Below are 23,474 nucleotides of genomic sequence, written 5' to 3'. Positions count from 1 at the left end.
ATATTTCACTGCACAAAGAAATTTCAAAGTAAAAACACAAAGGCACCATAACAAAGAGATAAATCCCAAAGCTTCCATCTTTTCTCCATGATGCTTTCTTTCCTCCTTGAAATCCTTTCCTTAACCTGTTAATTTTATGAGAAGACTTAAAAAGCAATATCTGTCTACAATAAACTATAATTAGCAGCATTTCTGCCTCACAATTTGTATGTCACTTCTTCAAGATGAGATTTTAAAAGAGAAAAGCTTTCTATACATCCTAACTCGAATGTAACAGCCACATGCTATGATTTATAGGACAGTCCCTCTGTGGTTAAATACATCGAACCGTCAACAGACAAAAGAAAAACTAGGCTTGAGAGTTAAAAGATACCCAATTTGTTTAAAACCTTTTTTTATATTATCTTATGATAAACAAAGACTAAAAAACACTAACATTTAGAGGGAGTCAGTTTTATTTTTATTTTTAATAACATGCATTACTGTACTGAGCAAGTACCCTGGAATAGGTACTGGAGGTAGGGGATTAATAATAACAAAATATAGCACAGAAAATTATAAGCAGGCTAAACCAGAATAATATTTTTCCCCCAAAACAAAATACCCTTTTTTAGAAAAATGAAGGAAAAGAGGACCAAAAAAAAAAGTTTTGCTCTATAAATAATACTATCAAACAATTATATGTCTTAAATTTAGCTAAGTGTTTACTAACACTTGCAACTGTAACCCTTTCAAAGGGATTTACCATTTAGTTATAAAGACAATTAAGACTGAAACCTGGCTCTGACCAAACTCCAGCTGAAGGTGCTTTTCTTGTATTATAAAGTCCAATTTAAAAGGGGCATTTTGTTTTATTTAAGTCACTAGCATATGGTTAAAAAACTTAAGTTTGCCCCGTTACATCCTTTGAGCAGAACATTTAAGTTCTCCTTCTCCTCCTATGAAAGAGCATCCAGAGAGCATCTCTTGCACCTTGTTCATAATGCACAATTTATCGGCATTTCGTTTCCTTTCTAAATGGCCGGGAGGGAAGAAGAGCTCCATAGCCACTGTGTGTGGTTAGTAATGGCGCTTTTACTTGTCATTGTACAAAGCCTGTTAAATATTTACAACACAGCAATACCTAGTCCTAAACATCCAGTTGTGAGTTTGAATTTTTTTAGAAATAAATCTATGACAAGTTTTCCCCAGCAAAATGCCAGAAGACTCTCCTAACAGCTTCAAGAGACCCAGCGGGTCCAGAGGAGCAGTTATAGGCCATCTGGTGATTACTTATTATTATTTATACAGCAGTGTAGATGTACACACAGATGTGTTATGAATCCACATACAGAGTAGGCCTTAACAAGGGCTTCAGACAAAATGCGACTGCTGAGCAAGTCAATCTGCATTAAAGAAACATGCTAACCAGAGAGAGGGAGCACGCTGGCTGTTCTTCAATTTGCCGCATTAGCTGGAAGAGTTTTTGATAAAAGAACGAAGAATTTTATATAATGATGACAATATCTTGTAAGTTAACAACCTAGTTATATGTACATGGTTTTGCAGGGGTGGCAAAAGAGGGATTAATGAAGGACAGGCTCTCATATCCAGAAGGCGGTTTATAAACTCAGCAGTTTGTAAAAGAAGGGACTAGGAAAGAGGCCCTTCTCCTGACTTAGGATGAACTGAGATACAAAGACAGAGGATTTTTTTTCTACCAGGAATGTTCTGAGAACAGTTTCTGGGCTCCCATTCCAAATATTAAGTCATATCCAAGGAAAACAAGAGTAACTGAAAATTTTCACCTTAATTTCTTGGGTATAGCTCCAATTAGGTTCATACGGCCTTTTTTTTTTGGCAGACTGGAGCTGGGAGGCTTTTAATCTACTATGCTCTTAGTAACATAATAATAAATATAACACAAAAAACTAAAATAACCAACCACTTGTTTCTAAGAGTAAATATCAAGAGTGCCAGATCTGACATTAAAAAAACTTGGGTTTAATTCCTTGCTCTTAACATGTCTACATTTTTCATCCCAGTCCCAATTTTTTTCTTTACTATGCATAACAGTGGTCTACTGCTATTACAAGATTACATAAAACTGCAGCATACTTAAAGTGGACTGAAAGTTATTGCAAAATCAACATATTATTACAAAAAACAAGGTTAGCATTTGGCCTAATTGTGTATAAGGCAGTGTATTTTCAGCTGCCTGACAGCATGCAGGCACTCTTACCAGATGGGAACTGGATTAATTATTGAATGAAATATGAATTATTAAATAAAAATTTGAATTTTTTTAAAACTCTTGGCAGGGGGTGAGAAAGAAAGGCTTATTTGTTTGCCTGAAATTGTTTTCACCTGTCGAAGCATGTAAAGATAGCACATATCGCAGCACATATCACCACAAGTGGTGTTTATGTACCAGAGCCATTTTTTCCTATGTTATTCTCCAATTCAAGATGCTCCCCTAACATAAAGAATTAGTAATCAGCACCAGCCATTCTTCTTTGCTTTTCTTTTGTGCCAATGTCAGTTAATAGGAAAACTTGCCAAAGGGACAGAACTAACAATCCAGAGTCCCACAGTACCAGTAGAGCCTATTTCATGGGAGGGCTGGGATAACAGGAATAATCTCTATAGATTTGTGTTACATAGGCAATAAAATATACACCTTTGCAGCATGCCAGCATTTAACCAATCATAGAAGCTATTTGTTGCCTCATATATTACAAAGCAATAGAGATTTAAGGGATAATGTTCATGGAGGCAGAGGCTACGAAGCAATAAACAGCACTGGAGGTTGGTTAAATGCCAAGTGAAGCCAGGACTACAGCACCATAAACATTATTCCTATTATATGACAAGATAAGGATGTAAAAAAGCTGCCCTCCATCCCACCACAACTAGGGCTCTACTGCTACCCTGGCCTTCGGAAGGGAAAGCAGGCTCCGGAGGTCTATGAGCTAGTTATACGTGTCATGTCTCAGAAAGATATGAACAGAACCTCAACCTGTACCTAAATGTTCTCTGGGAGAAGAAAAGATCTGGTAGTAGATATCCTCTGCGGGGATGGGGTGGGGATAGAATAACAGCACCTCAGCATCACAATGGACAGAGAAACAATCAAAGGATTTTTCCTTAAAAGGACAGAGTCGATACACAGTAGTTATGACAGACACCTTTCTCAAAAATGGCTAATAATGGGATGATACTATCCATGAATAGTATCTTCTCAGAGGAAATGTGTTCCTGTTCTTAAGGAAATAGACATTCTAAGTAATAAGCTTATACAACCAGCTTCTGCTCAAAGACTTGGTAGTGGTAACCAGAAGGACTACTTAAATCTGCATAATTCATACTGGAAACCAGCATCATGTGCCTGAAAGGGAGGTATAGGAATATGGAAATTGTTGACTCCTGGTAATAAGAATTGGACAAGGAATTCCCTGGCAGTCCAGTGGTTAGGACTTCGAGCTTCCACTGCAGGGGGCATGGGTTCGATCCCTGGTTGGGGAACTAAGATCCCACAAGCAGTGCGGTGCGGCCAAAAAAAAAAAAAAAGGTACAAATTTCCAATAAAACATTTTAAGGGAATTCCCTGGTGGTCCAGTGGTTAGGACTCCATGCTGTCACTGCTGAGGGCCCGGGTTCAATCCCTGGTCACGGAACTAAAATCCCACAAGCCTGGAGGCATGGCAAAAAAAAAAAAAAGGACAAAAAGCATCCAAAAGGTAAGTTATCGAACTGTATCCACATGAAGTAACATCTCAAATTCAAGATTACTGACACACAGTAATTTTTCCTGCTTCCACATGCAACAGAACTTTATAATCCACCTTCAAGTAAAAGTGCCCCCAAAGCATTAAAAACTTACAAGACTTCCTAGATTCAGCACCAAACTGTATTTTTAATATTTTAATAACACAGAGGCAAAGCTATTTTATACTTACAATGTTTTTTAAGCAGATGCTATCTTATAAACATTTCTAAAACCCATACAACTCAAATTCAACCAGCCCTTTACCACAGGGTATCTGGGGCTCTGCTGCCTTAACAACACTAACCCAATCTGCAGAGGCAGCTCTATTAACTATTCCTGCTACCACATTCTGTAAAGAAATATTAGCAGGAATATTACTTTCCCTGAGTTCCTCTTCATGAGGGTGATAAGGCCTCAAGAGAAACAGAGACAACAGGAGAATAGGAATAAGTGAGCTCAAAAAACTCTATCACCTGTCTTTTCAGATAAGAATGCAAAGAACACAAACTTCAGCAGCCATCTTTTTTTAAAAAGTACATGTAGCATATTTAGAACTCAGCTGTGTCACATCAGACTTACTGTTGGGAAGTGGATCATGAACAGAATCCAAAAATAACAGCCATTAAAGACCTAGCAACCAAAACATGTTTACGTATCCATTGAAGGCCCGGTGGTTTTGATTATATGGTGGAGAGCATAATCCACTAGTCTATTTTAGGTGAATTTTCCTTTCACCTCCCCTTAATATTAAGGCATAAGATGATTTCTGAATTTAAGGGTATACAGGGTAAAATCTGGGCAGAGAACAGATATTTAAATAATACAAGATTCCTACAGTTTTTGTTGGTTGGTTTTTTTATGGATCAGTCTCTTGAATTATAATTTGCTTTCATTCCTTTTTCCTCTAACTGGTAGAAGTCACTGATTTTTGAGACTTTTATGGCTGCTGAGTTCTAAACATGCCTTGCAAAAATGATCATGGTCCTTATTACCCCTCCTGGGACTTACATAGCCTTTTTATTATTCTACCATTTCTGGAGTAATCAATGAATCAGTAACAATTGATTATAAACAGGCTTGAAGGCCTCAAGGTGGCTCCAGAATGAAACCATTTTCAAGGTAATAAGGAAGTTGGGACGACAGGCCAAGGGTAGTTCACTTTACCAAATTTATCTTCTCTGTCAGATTTTCACTATTTCATATAACATAAAGCAATCATAGTAAATCTTGTAGAGATCCCACTCTAGAGTTATTTGTTACTAGATATTGGGAGAAACCTGAAAGGAGACTAAATATAACTAAAGAACTACAATCTCGGGACTTCCTTGATGGCGCAGTGGATAAGACTCCGCGTTCCCAACGCAGGGGGCCTGGGTTTGATCCCTGGTCAAGGAACTAGATCCCACATGCACGCCACAACTAAGAGTTCGCATGCCGCAAGTAAGGAGCCCACCTACAGCAACTAAGACCCAGTGCAACCAAATAAATAAATAAATAAACAAGTAAATAAAGATTAAAAGAACTACAATCTCACCTGACCATAAAGTTTTGACAGGCAAAGCAGGTAAAAGGATGAATCATGCTACCTCAAAGCCTTAAGTTGTAGCTTTTTATCCTTTTTTCTATGAAACAGGTAACTTGAATCCAAAAGAAGGTAGCAATCTCCCTCAGTTCCACACTCACTGAGGGAAAAAAAAGCCTCAGGATCTATGCCAGAGGTTATAATGAATCCTAATGACCAAAATACCAACAAACAATTCAGAAATGGGAGGGAAAAGTAGGGGGGAAGGAAAAGGCTTATGGTAAACAGAACTCGACAATACAAGAAGGACCCAAAGTAAAAATTCCTGTTTTCCTACCTCTAGTCCAAAATAATGCAAAACAAAAACAAAGAAACAAACACAAAGCCCTTCTGGGATCTCACAAATCTCAGTGAAAACTACTTTTTTCTGATGAGACAGCCTGAAGAAACCCTATTGATATATTTTCTTTCTCAGAAAGCTTAAGAGATGCTTTTCCTATGTATTCCTTTATTTTTACCATCCATTTTTATTTACTTAAGTCCTTGTCTGGGTAGTCTTAAGCATACAATACATAAGAGGGGCACTGAGCAGCTTAAACAATAAGTGAAGAAAAATAAATCTTTTCACCAAAAGTGCAGATTTTTTAAAGTAAGTGAGATAAGTAAAAAGGGTACCGGGTAACTATTATGGGAGTCACAGTAAGTACTATAATCAACAAATTCACACACAAAAATTTGGAGGAATCAGATTCAGGTATGTACTCCCATAAAGCTGTCTGAAAAGTGAAACAAATTTACTCTATTTTCCCAAGTGGCTTCTATTGTAAAAAAAAATACACACACACACACACACACATATAAACCACATGAGGAAAACATGCAGTCAACAAACAATACAGTTGAAAACTTTGACAAGGAAGGAAATAAACCCTACAATGCTAAATACTTCAGAATATATCGGCTTTTTTAGTCTTTTATGAAATTTTCAGCATTTACTGGAATTTGGAGTCATCCTTCTGCCCATTCCTTGTCACCAACCCCATTTGTCTCTCAAATTCCAATTCTTAGGAATCTCTGGAACTTAACTCTCTTCTTTTTATACTTCTCTAAGTATTTACAATGTTTAATAGAACTAGTCTGCAATCTCACATACTACCAGTAAGTGTCACTGGACAGTCACATGACATATTCCTAACTGAAAAGAAATTCAACCCTTCAGGCTCCATAAAATCAACTCTTGAAGGCAAATAAAACTCTCTTGAATAAAACTTTCTTTGTATTCCTTTCTTCATCCTTTGTGGAACATGGCAGAATGGAAGGATCTAGGAATAAGTGTTAAGAAGGTACAAAATGAAAAAAAAAAAAAAAAAAGGCAGTTTCAACAAAATTATTTTAAAAGTACATGATGAAAAATATTTGACAATGTATACGCATACAAACAATAACATGGCAGCTAACACACAGAACAAGGCATTTAATGGTGTCAGACAGGGAAAATGGCTGAGAAAACTTGTAGCTGATACATTGCTGTGAGATCTCGGATTCTATGTTGGATTTGTCCTTCCTAGACAGGTATTTGCCTTAGCTGCTAACAATGATTTTCTTGATCAACAGTCAAAAGAAACTTTTTTTTTCTTATTTAAAAAATCCAAAATAGACTCTGGCAAATTGAGGTTCACGATGAATGGGTGCATTTTCAGCTTCCTATCCAAATATGTTGAACAGACTTTTACATCCATGAAGGTTGAAGAAAAGATATTTCTAAACTTGCTTTGTATTTATATAAATAGCTTTAGAAAGGAGGCGAGAGCAACATGTATTCCTCAACACTGTGTGTTGCGAAACAAACACCAGTAGAATAACAATATGAAAGAGAGCAAGGCAGATTTCATTACGGTAGAGTGCCTACATTTCCTCATAACTTGGATTTACACACTACAAATCCTCTGATCTGATTACCTCCAGTGATCACGTAAAACACTGGCTTTAAACTCTTTGCCTTAGTGATAAAACAGCCACTTTGATTCACAACGAGACATTCACAATAAAGTATATTGTAAACGTACCTGTCCACAGCCTGGGGCATTGCACACAAACGGTCTGTCGTCTCCCATATTTCATATAGCAGAGCGGAGCTGAGGAGGGGGAGGTAGGGGGAAAAGTTATGTTAAATACGTTGGAGTTTAAAAAAAAAAAAGTGCTTCAAAAATATCAAGACTAGAAACAGGTGTTCCAAGAATGCCATCTATCAAAGCTGTAAACACAGGCTACTTTGGGGAGACCCATTAGACAGGTGGCATATGATCTACTGTGCCTCAGTTGAAACTTTTAATTAGAAAAATTTAAACCTAAAGAGTCAAGGAATTTCAAGCCTTTTACTAGATTTTTCCCTCTTTCTGCTACAGTATATAACACACTTCTCCAGTCTGCTGAATTACAACCAGTGCAGTTCCCTATGTCAATAAATCCACTGAACGCTCGATGCGGAAGCCATATTTCTGAACTAGAGAAGACCAAAATTTGTCATTTAATTAATTAAGGGATTATAGGAGGGGTGCTCCATTTTACAGGGCCATAATCTGGCTCCCTGGTGTATAAACAATGAGACTGTTGGCAAGGGCCGTTTATCCCAGATTATTGCCAAAGAAAACAAAGCACCCATCCTATTGGGCTACATGGGAAATGATTTTCATTAATAAAAAAATAAAAATAAAACCCTTCTCTCCCCACGGGGAGCCTCCTTCTCCCCCCACCAATCGTCGGTGGCAAATGGAGAAATATCGGTGCCCTTCCCCCCTGATTCTATTTATGGCTAGGTTTTTAAAAGCAGCAATAAAACAAATGTCGACTCTTTGGGGGTTTACTGGGTGAATATGTTCCGGCTGTTTGTGCTGCTCTCGGCCAGAGTTCTTGGGCTGCTCTGTTGCAGCCAACAGATGTGTGCTGCTGCAGGGGATAAAAGAAATGGCACTAAAAGGCATCACCATCCATCCTCTCCGTTTCTCTGAAGAATTTAACAGGGTTTATACCGTTGTTGTTTTTTAATTATTAAAGCTAAACTTTTGAAATGTTGATCAAAATTCTTTGTCAAAGAACAATAACTCCAAATGAATGTGTTGGGGAAATTTCTCATATCCCAACTAGGAATAAAAATAGAGGTGGAGATGGATAAGGATTAGAAATGCAAATCATAGTAAAAATATTCCTAAAAGATAGAGAGTATTTTGAAAGAGTGAAAGAGAAAAAAGGGGAGGGTCACAAAAATAGTCTTTATAAAATAAACTCCTAAAGGACATTTTCAAACATCCTTCTACAAGAGAGAAAGCTGTATGAAAGAATACGAACAAGGGAAGATGAAAGAGGAAGAACTACAATTTGAATATGCATAGAAACAACTTCAGAACTATAACCAAATTTCGAATTTTCATCTTGGAGATAAACCAAAATGTCAGGTTAACCTCAGTCAGATCTACATCAAAATAAATATTAAAGTGCTAGACCAAATCTGGCAACCAGAAAACCATGCCTAAAACTCAGAGGGCAGTGGTAACATCTCTCCTACTCTCTTAAGACTCACTCTAGGGTTGGAAACCCGTACTTCTGGTAGTCTGATCAGTAATTCCACAACTAATCGCTGTTTAAAATTGTGGGGTGCCCCATAAAATACAAAGGGCTTCTTAGCAATCCTTCATTGTGATAGGAACAGGGTCTGACTATGAAGGAAACTGATGCTGCAGCACTGCTGTAATGGAAGAGAGCCTGTATGTACATAGGTGTACAGATTTATATCACATTTAGCCAGGATAAATTGCTTCAATAAATTCTGTTCCTGGGAGAGGCCAGCTCAAGCTGATGATTGGTACTGGGAAAATGAGAGCTTTATTCTTCACACAGCCCCAGGACAAGGGGGTCTTCTGGTTTGTTTGTTCGTTTGTTTTAAATACACTTCCTAGAACTACAACATAGTGCAAAAAATACATATAAATATACAACAGTAAATAAATGCAAAGACCAATGCCATTATGGCTGAAAACTCAGAATATTTCTGGAAAGCAAATGATCTCTGGAAAAATTCCTAACAACTGCTGTGCTGGAGATAGTTTTACTTCCTAGTCCCAGAACCTGCTTTCCTAATAAAATCACTAAATGAGAATTTTATTTCAACAAGATCCTCTAACCTATTTTCAATCAGGAAGTAAACTACAAGGGATAGAGCAGATGTAACATAAGCAGGCAGGATTCCTTATTTTTACCTTAGTTATGTTTTTTGAGGCTAAGTTTTCTCAGTTTTCTACCGATTTAGAGGAGGAAAAGGGTCTTGGCTGAGAAGTGGGGCAGCACTGGTATAGGAAGTGATTAAATAAATTCTGGAATGGTTTTCCTCAAACCACAGAATTCAAAATTTAACTTGGTTTTGCACAATCACATCACAATTTATGGCTTCCAAATTTTATTTCATTGCATCCTTACTAGGAAATAGAGATGAAAAATCAAGACTTTCTAAAAGCAGAAAAAAAGGCAAAAATAAGTTTTGGGGAAGAGAATTAAAATGTAACAGAAGCAAGCATTTTCATGGCTCTTAAATATTCAAATCTGACAGTCACTAACTAGGATTTCCTGCTTCCTTCCGATTTTGCTGGCTTTTGTTTTGCCATATTCACTAAAGAGAGATCACAATGGGAGGAAGAAGGCCCTCTTTCTTAAATACCTACAATTATTCTTTTTTTTTTTGGCCCCAACCGCATGGCACGTGGGATCTTAGTTCCCCACCGGGATCGAACCGCGCCCCCTGCGTTGGAGGCGTGGAGTCTTAACCACTGGACCACCAGGGAAGTCCCCCTACAATTATTCTTCAATCATTCCCTCAATCTCTTGCTCCTTTTCATTTCCATCATTCTTTTAACTTTAAAGTGATATCTTTTAAAAAAATGAAATATTTAACAATAATGATCTGTCTCCCCACTTAAAAAGAATTTCCAGTTAACATCCTTCTAAAAATTTCTTTCATTCCCAGTCTGCTGTATCAATTGCTACATACAAAGAATGCCATTGCTTATTTCTATTTGATACTTAAAACTAACCTCTGATAATGAGAGGTCAAACTGATGCCTCCTCAAAAACAAATAGCAACACATTTCTGTAGTATAAAGACTGAGACAAAAGGTGAAATCTTGAATAATGATACTGCCATTCACTAGAATTTAACTCACAGCCCATTTGTAACTGTACTGCTTGACAGGTAGATCACGTGTCCAGGCACGGCACTCAAGTCTGTCATCTGTTTCTCAATCTATTCTTCAGGATGAAACTCAAGCATTCTTCAGAACTAAGCAATAAATGACAGACAGGAGATACACATATTTAGAGACATTTGCAAAAGAAAGTGAAATGCTCTCAGTGGTGATCTTAGAACAGGAAAACAAAGATGCATAAAAAGGCTGTCCTAGGGGCCAAGGAAAAGGCTCATGTGCTCAGAATGCATGAATGATAAAAATTGGTATTCACTTAAAAGAGAGAAAGTTATCTGAATGCTGGCAGAAAAGTGAAGAAAATCCAAGGTTTAGAGAATGATTTTAATAACTGGGGTAATTTCATAGAATCTTTCTTAAATAGTTTTGTCAGAGCCAGAAGTATATCCTAAAATGGTCAACGTGCAAATAAGAAAACTGATTCTCTGATTCTGTGTGTATACATATGTATATCTATCTTTTTTTTTTTTTAATGGAATGAGGATTGAGTCTGCCACTGAGGTCTACAAAAAGTCAGTTCTCTGGACCTGGCTTTAATATAATTATTTCTTTAGTAACCAACTGATGTTATTAAGATGGCCCAACTTAAGGTAAGGAATAAAAGCCATGTATCAATACAAACACACCCAAGGGCCTGTTTGCAGGTTCCTAATACCAAAAAGCAGATATGGCTAAGTATAAAAAAATGAGAAGGGCATATACACCATAAATATCAAAGATTCATGAAAATCTAGAAGGGGTTCAAACTAGCTATCATTTATTCATTCAAAAGCATTACTAAGGAACTACTAAGTGCCAGGCAAAGCGGACACAAAAATAAAGACAATAGTCTTTTGCAAAAAAAGAATCTTTCTCTCATCTGTGTCAAAGAAAACCAGAGCTGGACAGTAGTTAAAGCAGTAAAAAACGGATTTTATTCAGGACTATTGCAATAGTGGCTAAGAGATCTCAGTATATAAACCAGGCTCAGTTTTGAATACACCATGGGCGAGTGGGAATCAACAGCCAAGGACCAGGGTGGAGGTCAGTGACTAGAAAATTACTAAGAGGAAACATAAGGGGTAAAGGGGATTCTGGTTAAACTAACCTAACAAGATTCTTGCTGAAGACAGGCCAGGGTGATGAGACATCACCGGAGGGATGGTAGAGAATGAAGAACCTAATCAGATATGAGAGAGAACAGATACTGAAGGTGGGGGGCTCTTGCTAAACTGACTTAGCAGGGTTCTTGCTGAAATTCAGTTTTACAAGGAAGTACACAGATAAGCCTAAAAGAAGGTTCAGGAGCCTGACTAAAGTTTGGTCGGGCAAAGAATCCTTGTCATCTGGCATGAAAGATGCCAAGTAAGTGGTAAGAATGATGGCTTAATTTACAAGTTCAATTAGTCATAGGTTGATCAGTATACGTATTAGATCCCTTACTATTTCTCCTATTCTTTATGGTCATTTATCAAATTATTTTACTAGCAATTCCAGAGTATATACGAGCACAAAAAAGATGGTTAAGTCTTGGTAAAAGATCTGACAAGGAAGACGTATGAAACTAATAACTACAATTTACCTTTGGGATCAAAAAGTAAATTTAATCATTTAAAAAATTCATTAATTCGGGGACTTCCCTGTTGGTCCAGTGGTTAAGAATCCGCCTTCCAATGCAGGGGAAGTGGGTTTGATCTCTGGTCAGGGAAATAAGATCCCACATGCCGCGAGGCAACTAAGCCTGCGTACCGCAACTACTGAGCCCGTGCGCCACAACCAGAGAGCCTGCACACCTCAACGAAGAGCCCGCAAGCCGCAACTAAGACCTGACGCAGCCAAAAATAAATATTGTTTTTTAAATTCATTAATTCACTGAACACTTTATTCAGCGCCTACCATATACTCTAGGCCCCAAAATTCAACAATGAATGAGACACACAAGATATCTGCCCTCATAGTGCTTACTTACAGTCTACAAAGAAGAGACAAACACAAAGAAGTTAATAAACAAAATCATTTTAGATTAATAGCAGATAATTGCTATGAACGAAATGAAATGGTGATGTGTTAGTAACTAGAAGTGAACTACTTTAGCTTCATGAATAAAAAGGAAATAGCTGTATTATCTGTGACCAAAAGGGGAACAGGGAAGAATACAGAGATCCAGTTAAAAACTTCTGGAAGCCTTTCCTTTCATAACACAGTTGATGTTCAATAAATATTTACTAATTTAATCTGAAGTAGATATTCAAGTATACTTTGCTGAAATTTTACACTTATCTTTCCAAGTTTTGCAGAAAGCTGCTGGGTCCACAAAACAACCACTATACAGGTATTTACGCATTTAAAGTTATATGTATTTAAGACATATTTTAAATACATATTTACAACTACTTTGTGCCTAAGGTACTTTATGTGACTACACCCAACCAATTCTATGCTTTTCCTATCATACAAATAACACAGAAGAAGCTCTACAGTTTTTGGTTAGACTGTTAAAAATGGGGAGGGGGGAGGTATTTGTCAAGTTAATTGACACTTAACTGACCCTTGAAAACAAAACCTAGACCAGAGCTCTTAAGGTATATTTTCAAGTATAAAAGAATGCTTGCTAACCAAGGATGCAGCAGAGAGGGCACCTTAATATGGGACTTGTGGGAGTACATATATGGACAATCTTTTTGGAAAGCAATCTGGCAATGTTTATATTAAGTGTCTTAAAACGTTTTACACCCTTTGAACAAATCATTCTTCTTTCAGGACTTTATTCTGAGGCTAAAACCAGAAACATGGACCATTTATATATGAAAATGTTCATCATAGTCATATTTATAACAAAAAAGGAAAAGGAATTAAATGTTTAAAAAGAATGAATAAATATAAATTAAGATATTGTCTTACAATAGATATATTTTAAGTTGTTAATAATAACGTTTCTGAAAGCTATTTAACAACATGAGAAAATGCTATACATTAAGTGGGGAAAAAAAGCAGGATACAAAATTGCATATGCACCATAATTCCAAATCTATAAAAAAGCAAACAAAATAATAAGCATAGAACAAGATGAGGGAATTAACGTCAAATGTTAATAATGGTTATCTCTGGATAATGGTATTCCAGATGATTTTATTTCCCTCTTTCTACCTTCAGTATTTTCCAAAGTCTCTACAATGATCACAGATTGCTTTTAATAAATCAAAAACTTTATAATATAATTTAATAATAAAAAGAATACTGATCTGCATGACTTAAAAAAAACATGTCTGAGTTTTAAAAAAAAAAAATAAGGCCCGTATCTGCTAGACTATTCCTTTTTTTTTTTAAGTTTTCTTTTTTTTTTTTTTTTTTGATGTGGACCATTCTTAAAGTCTTCACCGAATTTGTTACAATATTGCTTTTGTTTTATGTTTTGGTCTTTTGGCTGAGAGGCATGTGGGATCTTAGCTCCCCGACCAGGGATTGAACCTGCACCCCCTGCATTGGAAGGTGAAGTCTTAACCACTGGACCACCAGGGAAGTCCCTCTGCTAGACTACTCTAAAGCACTAAACAGTATAGTATTTAAAAATTATACAAAGTTGTTCACTCTCTACTACAAAGCAACAGAACCACAGAACCAACTGACAAAGTTCAAAATGAACTACCAAAAAAATCTTTCTAAAAATGTAAACTAACAACATCAAATAGAAATAGACATGGTGGAAACTTAGATCGATACACAGGGTAAATCAAGCATTTCAAGATAATTCCTTATTAGTTACCCTCAAGGACCCGTTTTCAGAATCCACGAATGCTGCCTAACAACAAGTAGTACTTACATTAAACACTTAGAAATTGCCCGAACTGTCCAACACAAAGGGAATAAAGAGAGTTGAAACCAAGCTTAGCAGGTACTGAATGCCTTTCAGTGAGCTTCAAATACGCTAAAAAATTTAGACCGGCACCCAAACAGAGCTCTACAGGCCCCATTCCCCTATGATATTAAAAAGAAAAAAATTATATACAAACAGTTCTCTTCCAAAACCATAACTTTGGATACCAAGTTTCAGACTCTCAGATAATTTAGCTGCTGCTAAGCAAAGAGTACAAACACTGAAGCTCTTCACCATAGCAGCCTCAACATTTTATTCTCCATAAGATACTCTGTGCTCCTGTGACTTGCATTACATCTAGAACACTGACTTTAGGAAAAGATTCCAATAAACCTATGAACAGTGAGACTATAATGAAGGTATGTTAACCCCAGAAAACAAAGAAGACTCATGTTTTACTAGGCAGTAGATTATTTAGGAACTGAAATTTCTGTTCATAAATTCTGGGTTCATTTTCCATTGTAGTATTTAGCATAACAACAGTTTAACACACTATTTCATTAGTAGGTAAACCAAATGCCCCAAAAGGATTACATAAAAAGCATATATAAGTCTATAACCTTTAACTAATTAGCCTTTTGTAAAGCACTTTGTTAACTAACAGATTGGAAAACTGAGGTAGAGAGTTAAAAAAAAAAATGCAAAAGATGAGTCAACAGGTTGAGGTTGGGGGCTTCCCTGGTGGTGCGGTGGTTGGGAGTCTGCCTGCCAATGCAGGGGACACGGGTTCGAGCCCTGGTCTGGGAAGATCCCACATGCCGTGGAGCAATTGGGCCCGTGAGCCACAACTGCTGAGCCTGCGTGTCTGGAGCCTGTGCCCCGCAACGAGAGAGGCCGCGACGGTGAGGGGCCCGCGCACCGCGATGAAGAGTGGCCCCCGCTTGCCGCAACTGGAGGGGGCCCTTGCGCAGAAGCGAAGACCCAACACAGCCAAAAATAAATAAATAAATAAATAAATTTATAAAAAAAAAAAAAAAAAAAAAGAGGTTGAGGTTGGACTGAACCCTAGTTACCTGTTCTCACACACCCCAAAGAAGATATAAAAATGACATTGTATCTTTTTATAACACCTGAAAGTTGTGTGACAACTTGCATATTGTATGACTACTTCTAAGTGAATCATGTATTTCCAAGTTTACACACAATAGGTGTTTCTTATATGTTTATTATATAAATGAATGTCCAGAAACATGAACTTGAGGGACTATAATTTCTTGGACCATTATTTTTGTCTAGGAAAATTAAATAATGTTGATAGTTTGAACATTAAGTATATTTTATTATAATTGGGCTTCCCTGGTGGTGCAGTGGTTAAGAATCCGCCTGCCTGCAGGGGACGTGGGTTTGAGCCCTGGTCCGGGAAGATCCCACATGCCACGGAGCAACTAAGCCCGTGCGCTACAACTACTGAGCCTCCACTCTAGAGCCTGCGAGCCACAACTACTGAAGCCCGCGCGCCTAGAGCCCGTGCTGAGCAACAAGAGAAGCCACCGCAATGAGAAGCCTGCTCGCCGCAACTAGAGAAAGCCCGCTCGCAGCAACGAAGACCCAACACAGCCAAAAAATAAAAATAAGTAAATTTTTTTTAAAAAGTATATTTTATTATAATAATTTTTAAACTCATAATCCAGTTATAGTATACATCAAGGATTGGCAAACTCCAGCCCATGGGCCAAATCTAGCCTGCCACTTGTTTTTATATGGCCCACAAGCTAAGAATGTTTTTTACATTTTTAAATGGTTGAAAAAAATCAAAGGAAGAAAATTTTGTGACATGTGAAAACTATATGAAATTCAAATTTTAGTGTTCATAAATAAAGTTTTATGGGAACACAGCCATGCTTATTCTTTGCATGTTGTCTCTGGCTACCTACTTCTGTGCTACAATGCCGGAGTTGTAGTTACAACAAGAGACCTCATGCCTGCAACGCACATATTTACCATCTGGCCTTAGTTTGCCAACTCCTGGTATTTATGATAACTATTATTAATTAAAATACACGGTTAAGATATCCCAATTATGACAAATGTCAGAGTGATTGTTAATTAAGGACTTTTATTATGTGACTATTCAAGTACTAATTTCTTTTTATCTGACTTCTCGAAATTTAGAAATTAGGTTTTCTTAAAACATGATTAATTAATCTACCTCCATAGTTCTCAATCTTTAGCATATTCATCTAGGCTCCGTGTAAAATACAGATTCCCAGGCCTCCTGGATTCTCTTGGCTTTGGGGCCCAAGAATCTACACTTTAAAAAACACCCTTGGGGGGCTTCCCTGGTGGCGCAGTGGCTGAGAATCTGCCTGCCAATGCAGGGCACACAGGTTCGAGCCCTGGTCTGGGAAGATCCCACATGCCGCGGAGCAACTAGGCCCGTGAGCCACAATTACTGAGCCTGCGCGTCTGGAGCCTGTGCTCCACAACAAGAGAGGCCGCGATAATGAGAGGCCCGCACACCGCGATGAAGAGTGGTCCCCACTTGCCGCAACTGGAGAAAGCCCTCGCACAGAAACGAAGACCCAACACAGCCATAAATAAAATAAATAAATAAATATTTAAAAAAAAAAAAAAAACACCCTTGGTAATTCTGATGCAAATGGTCAGTAACCCACCCTTTGAGAAGCACTAAAATGGTTGGATCTTCCATATTCCTCCCATATGGTAAACAACTGTATTTTTCAAGTTTGGTACCATAAGACATCAGTTCTCAAAGTGGGCTCCAGGGATCCCTACAGATCCTTGAGACCCTTTCAGAGGGTTCATGGGTGTTCAAATCATACAAGGGTAAAAGATCTATTTAAGGGGCAACACAGGCCAATTCATTTTAATGTAACAGAGTACTGAAAGTTCACAGATGTGGTATCAGATTTTACACAATAGCTAACCTTTAAGAAACTATCACTTTTCAGATTTTGATGTAGTATCAAAGAAGAAAGATTATCTACAATTATCTGAAAAGAATCTTTCCTTTTCCTATTACATATCTGTGTAAGCACAGGTTTTCTTCATATACTTCAACCAAAACAACATATTATAACAGACTGAATGCAGAAGCAGATATGAGAATACAGCTGTTTTTTATTAGCCAGACATTTGATGTTCTTCCCCCAATTTTTTTAAAACTATAGTTATTTATGTTGCTATTTTAAAATAAGCAAATAAATATTTTAAAATTTTCTCCATTTTAATTTCTAATATGCTAAATATTAATAGATATAACCACGATAAGCAAAAGCTCTTTGGAGTTCTCAATAATTTTTAAGAGTATACAGGGGTGGGTACTGAGACTAAAAGCAGTTTGAGACCCACAGTTTGAGAAATAAACAGCAGAGTGCCCTGAATTGATCAAAGAGAAAGTTAAAATTAATTTCTGGATTTCAGGCTCAGGCATGCAGGGACAGGTTTCAAAGAAAGGAGCCGGCTTAAATAGACCAAATAGTTTTGCAGCAAATGACTGAAAACAGATGGGAGTGAGAATTAGGCTGAATCATAAGTTAGGCAACACATGGCCAAAGCTTAGAACCTATATGGAAACAGCTTCATACAGGCAACTACCAGACAACTACTAGACTAGAACTTTCTCTCCAGGCTTTTGGAGGATTCAAGGAACTATTCTGAGCTATTCTCAGAGAGGCTAATAAAGCAAAAACAAAGAAGCAACAACTTGCTAAAGTGACATCAGGAAGCTGAGTTAGAAATAACTAGAGAACATTATACCTATCTATGTTTGGCCTCAATATGATTTTAGAAGTTAAAAAATTCCTGGAAACTGGTAGGCTGTCAAAAATCTAGTGTTGTGTTTTGGTTTTTTGTGTACTCATTTTCAGATGAAGTGAAACAGCAAAGCAATAGCAATCAACCCCAAAACACTGCTCTTTAAGGGTAAATTTTAAACCTTCATGGACTTAATTTAAATAGGCTGCAAACAACAACAAACCTGATAGACTTTAACATTAAACCTCAGTATGAGTTTGGTCCCAGATAGGAAATAGCTACAATATCCCACAACGATAATCATGGAGACGCATAGAAATTCTCAAGAAAAAAATCTATTTTCTAAGACTGTCCACATACTGGCAACACAGCGACCTATCTGGGGTATTCCAATGTTCACTGACTTTCAAAAGTCCCTAACATAGATATGTAAAATGTTAGCAAACTACTGCTTGACCAAAACTTAAAAAAAAAATTTTTTTAAATGGTGCTACGAAAGACATATTAGTACCAGAAATATCAGAAAAACCATGTTAAATAAAACCAGGATGGTGTTACTCAAGTTTGATAAAGCTTAAGTAAACATTACTGGCCAGAAACTTGGTGCCAACGCAAATCATTTACAGCAATCGTATGTTATATTCAATTAGTCATCCTGTTTTTATAATAAAGTCAGGCATATTCCTATTTCAAAAAGAATGGTTATGCTCTATTTTTTACTTTTCTACTACATGGTAAATTTTAAGCCCCAAATAAAATGTGGCCAACTTAGAACATAAATCTCCTCTGTCCACTATGTCAGAAAGAAGCACTACATCCGATAAGAAGATATTAGTAAGTAATTCCACTCAAAGAAAACAAGTTGGGTTTTGTGAGAAGGTGAGGCGATGGCAGAACAAAACTACTCCCATGAAGGCCCCAGCCGCAAGCTCACAAAGTAACTTTTCAAGCTAAATCTTGGCTGTTAGACTTTCACAAATTGATATTTATTAAGGATAAATGCAGTATTGAATTAGAGAAACTTTTTGCACAGTCAGGTTTCAAATATATGAGAACATTCAGGATTAAACTCACCAAAAGATGAAAAGAAGCTAACAAAGTCATGAGTTTGTAATGAGTTCTGTTCTCCTTCATGACACTACTGTTGTAACTCACCTGTGGTTTAGTTGGGAATCTTTCCTAGATGTCTGCTTACAAAATTTTAAAAACTAGGTAGTAAATTTGTCTTTTCATAAAACCTTTCCTGGGCTTCCCTGGTGGCACAGTGGTTAAGAATCCGCCTGCCAATGCAGGGGACATGGGTTCGAGCCCTGGTCTGGGAAGATCCCACATGCCTCAGAGCAACTAAGCCCATGTGCCACAACTACCGAGCCTGCACTCTAGAGCCCGCAAGCCACGACTACTGAGCCTGTGTGCCACAACTACTGAAACTCATGTGCCTAGAGCCCGTGCTCTGCAACAAGAGAACCCACCGCAATGAGAAGCCCGCGCACTGCAACGAAGAGTAGCCCCCGCTCCCCGCAACTAGAGAAAGCCTGCACGCAGCAACGAAGACCCAACACAGCCAAAAATAAATAAATTTATATATTAAAAAAAACCTTTCCTGAATTTTAACATTCATCCTTCCTCTCCAAGGAAGTCATGCAGTATATCTTTACTTTCAAAACTGAACTGAATTTTGTTTCATTGTATACAGGCAGTGAGAAAATTATTCAGATTTCTTTTTTTTTTAATGTTTCTCAACAAAAGGACAAACAAGAGAAGGAAAGGAAACAAAATACTATGACTTAACAGAAAGAAAAAAACCAACCACATTCTTTCAACACAGTGTCCACCAGGGAATTCGGAAGAGAAAATGTCATGATAAAATATTTGAAGACATAAAAATGACCCCAATGCAAAATATTTGTTGTTGTTCATTTGTTTTGTGTTTAGCTCAAAGGAATTATTATTTCTTGTCATTTATGTTCCTTACTTTTTGTTTATCCATTCCCACTGGGTCAGTAGAACCATTTCAATTTCATTTTCTTTACATTCTATTTTTCTTCCTGATTTTTCAATAGTAAGTTCCTTGATCTGAGCCTCTACTTACGAATGTTTAGACTGGAAAGGACCTTGAGGGGTCATCAAGTCCATCCTTCTGCTTTCCAGGAGAATTCATAACTACAATCTCAGATGGATGAGAATGTGTCAAAAGAAAATGTACAAACATTTCCATTCACAATTTGCAATTTTCTAAAAATGAAAGTAAAAATTAAAACCCCAAAAGAGGAAGGTGCTTTAAAACTGCATTTATCAGCTAAAATTGCTCAAACATAATTCAACTATCAGGCTAAAATTAACACACAGGAAAGTTGTTGGCTGCCAACATAAAGTCTTTAGTACCTAGAGATGTCTTCTGATGTTTTATCTTATTTGTAAGCACCATTTTACCTTAAGCACATAGCATGACAAACTTAGATCACCACACCAATAAACTATAATTATAAATAGCAATGATATATATATATATATCATGTGTGTATATATATATGTATGTATGTATACTTTTTTTTTTTTAACGGGTGCTGTAGGTTTTTACTTCGAACATAAAATGAACAGTTAGGTCTAAACTGGAGATGTCAATGTTTGGGGGAAGCTACAATACAACTGTTATATGGGCAATAGTTTAATTCTTTGATATGTAACTTAAAATGTTCAGGGAATGATGTTTCTTCCTAAAGGAGTTTCCAAAACAGAATTTCATCTGATGACAAAAAACATACAACTATGAGGAAACACTGTTAAATCATTCTAGAATTTTTTTTTTTTAAGAAAGCAGGACCAGAGGTCTTGGAAATAGGGAAAAAATGATACTTAGAAAAAACAGGGGCCAGGGAAGGTAGAGTCCAGACACTATATTCTGATGAAATATTGTTTCCCAGGAAGATTATAAAATGAATTATTAAATAAATGGCTTATGAACCACTGGCAAGTAATGCAGTGATCTATAAACACTAGCATAAGAAAGCTAAATAGTAACTCATGTCTAACTTCACTTTCTTCATATGAAATATAGGTTAGATAATAAAACAGTAGGTGGATTCATAACTGAATTTTACCCAAAAGGTTCATTAATGGATTAATATCAACCTAACGATAGTGTGCTGATGTTACATAGCATTGTTCCACCCTTATATATTTTTACCAGTGACCTAAAACAAAAACATAGGTGTCATGTTTATCAAATTTAACTATCAACGACAGAAAGATATGAGGAATGGTTAAGAGGCTAAATAACAAGCAGATGTAAACTGGTATATATAGAATGGATAAACAACAAGGTCCTACTGTATAGCACAGGGAAATATATTCAACATCCTGTGATAAGGGACTTCCCTGGTGGTCCAGTGGTTAAGACTCCGTGCTCCCAAAGCAGGGGGCCTGGGTTCGATCCCTGGTCAGGGAACTAGATCCTACATGCCGCAACTAAAGATCCCGCATGCCGCAACGAAGATCCCGCGTGCCACAACTAAGACCCAGCGCAGCCAAGTAAATAAATAAATATATTTTTAAAAATCCTGTGATAAACCATAATGGAAAAGAATATGAAAAAGAATGTACATATATGTATAACTGAGTTACTTTGCTGTACAGCAGTAATTAACACATTGTAATTCAACTATACTTCAATAAAAAATAAATTTAAAATAAAAGGCTAAATAACATTATCAAGCTAAAACAATAAACCAAAACTAACAAGATGACAATTACAGGGATAAACACAAATTCCTCAATTAAAATTAAAAAATTAATTATATAAATTAATGTGATCTTAGGCTTTAAGAACAGAGGTATTGAGTGCAGTGAAAAAAGAGGCCCTACTCTCCCCTGTACTTTGTATTGATCAGATTATATCTGAAATGTTATATTCAGATCTAGATAAGAAACCCTAAAAACTCAGGCAACTAAGTTGATAAGGAGACTGAACCTTATTAAAAATGTCACTTAAAGAATGGTTGAAAGAACGTGGCATATTTACCCCAGTAAGAGAAGCCTTAACAGAACATAACTGTCATCAAATATTTGAAGGGCTACCATGTTGACAAGGAATTAGGTTTATTTATTGTAGCTTCAGATGGCAGGAGTAAAGAGCTTCACAATGTAAAGAATGTTCTAAAAAGTAAAGCTCCAATAACAGAACAGGATATCTAAGAAGTAGGGACCTCTTCCTTACAGCATTCAGAAGTTAAAAGACCATCCACCAGACATTCCAAAATGATGCATTTTCACATTTCATGAATATATCAATACTTGATCCTAAAATAAGCCTATTAGGGGAAGGAAACATTCAAAATGAGAAGCTTAAAAACTTTTATTTGACATGTTTCTAGAGATGGAATACTTTTTTCATGAACTCTAAAATCATAGTACCACAATCAGAGAAAACAACAACAAAAGAAATAATGCTTTTTCTTTTTTAATGAATGCTGCGTTTGTTTTTCTCCAAGAAACAACATATGCATCTTAACTTTAGTACCTTTATCAAGGGATAAGAAGCAACTGTATGCCAGCCTGCCAACTAGTTTCAAGAAGAGAGCTGTTTTTATTAGACATTTACATGGCAATGCTATTTGCTCCACCTAAAACTTCCTTCCAAAAAGGCTCCTCCTCATCAGACGTGGAGAGGAGGCTGCTGTAACACTGACTCCCTCCTACTGCAGCCTAGGAAAAACTCACTCTTGACATGTACAAAACAATAACTTGTGAGAACTTCAGAGCAGCTGTGTTCAGGCAGAGCCAGGGACTTAAAGCAGCAGCTTGAGAGTAGGTTGAAAAAACAAATTTCATTTTGGGTTGGAAGCGGGAGAGGAAAGATAAAGGAGATATACAATAATGGTCTCTATTAACATTTAAAAGCCATGGTAAACAAAAATGCTTAAAAGTTACAACACTGAAACTATCACAGGATGTAACCTTTGATCCACAAGTTTAAAGATGAGCAGTGTTTATCATTCTCTAGCTTTCTGCTAGGTGTTAACACTGAGATAGTGCCCAAGTCAAAGCCATCACAAATTCTAGGATGGAAGAATAAAACAAGGAACTTTGCTCTCTCATTGGATATTTTTTTGTGCTGCTGCCAGGCAAACCGTGAAAATGTCTGAATATACAATAGCAATGCTCTCAATGTGAAATACTGGAACCCAATTAAGTAATTAATGCTAAAAGGTCAGTAATTAATTGGTCTCAATGTGCTGTAGGGGTAACCTCCTGGCCAGGAGGACAAATGGCTGCTGAAAACCAAAGGTTAATACAAAGCAACATACTCTGGTTTCTCCTCATGTAACACCTTTACCGGTATATTTCAGATGTTATTTTGCTTCCAAAAGTAAGAGGAGAAGAAAA

At 36.9% G+C, this 23,474-nt stretch overlaps 1 protein-coding gene across 4 annotated transcripts in view; it reads right to left on the bottom strand.

Annotated features, from left to right (window-relative positions):
• LOC133101545 (cyclic AMP-dependent transcription factor ATF-7) overlaps window positions 1-23,474 on the bottom strand; it is a 91,179-nt gene that overhangs the window by 65,747 nt on the left and 1,958 nt on the right. For 3 of the 4 annotated variants that reach the window (XM_061206457.1, XM_061206454.1, XM_061206456.1), the window contains exon 2: window positions 7,337-7,405. In XM_061206457.1, the coding sequence (XP_061062440.1) occupies window positions 7,337-7,384 (48 nt within the window). In that variant the 5' untranslated portion in view covers window positions 7,385-7,405. Of the gene's footprint in view, window positions 1-7,336; window positions 7,406-20,181; window positions 20,253-23,474 lie in introns of all 4 variants that reach the window. The other variant, XM_061206455.1, reaches the window with a different exon arrangement.

This window comes from Eubalaena glacialis, chromosome 11 (assembly GCF_028564815.1).
Source record: "Eubalaena glacialis isolate mEubGla1 chromosome 11, mEubGla1.1.hap2.+ XY, whole genome shotgun sequence".
Classification (NCBI taxonomy): Eukaryota; Metazoa; Chordata; class Mammalia; order Artiodactyla; family Balaenidae; genus Eubalaena; species Eubalaena glacialis.
This window is presented reverse-complemented; position numbering and strand designations above follow the sequence as displayed.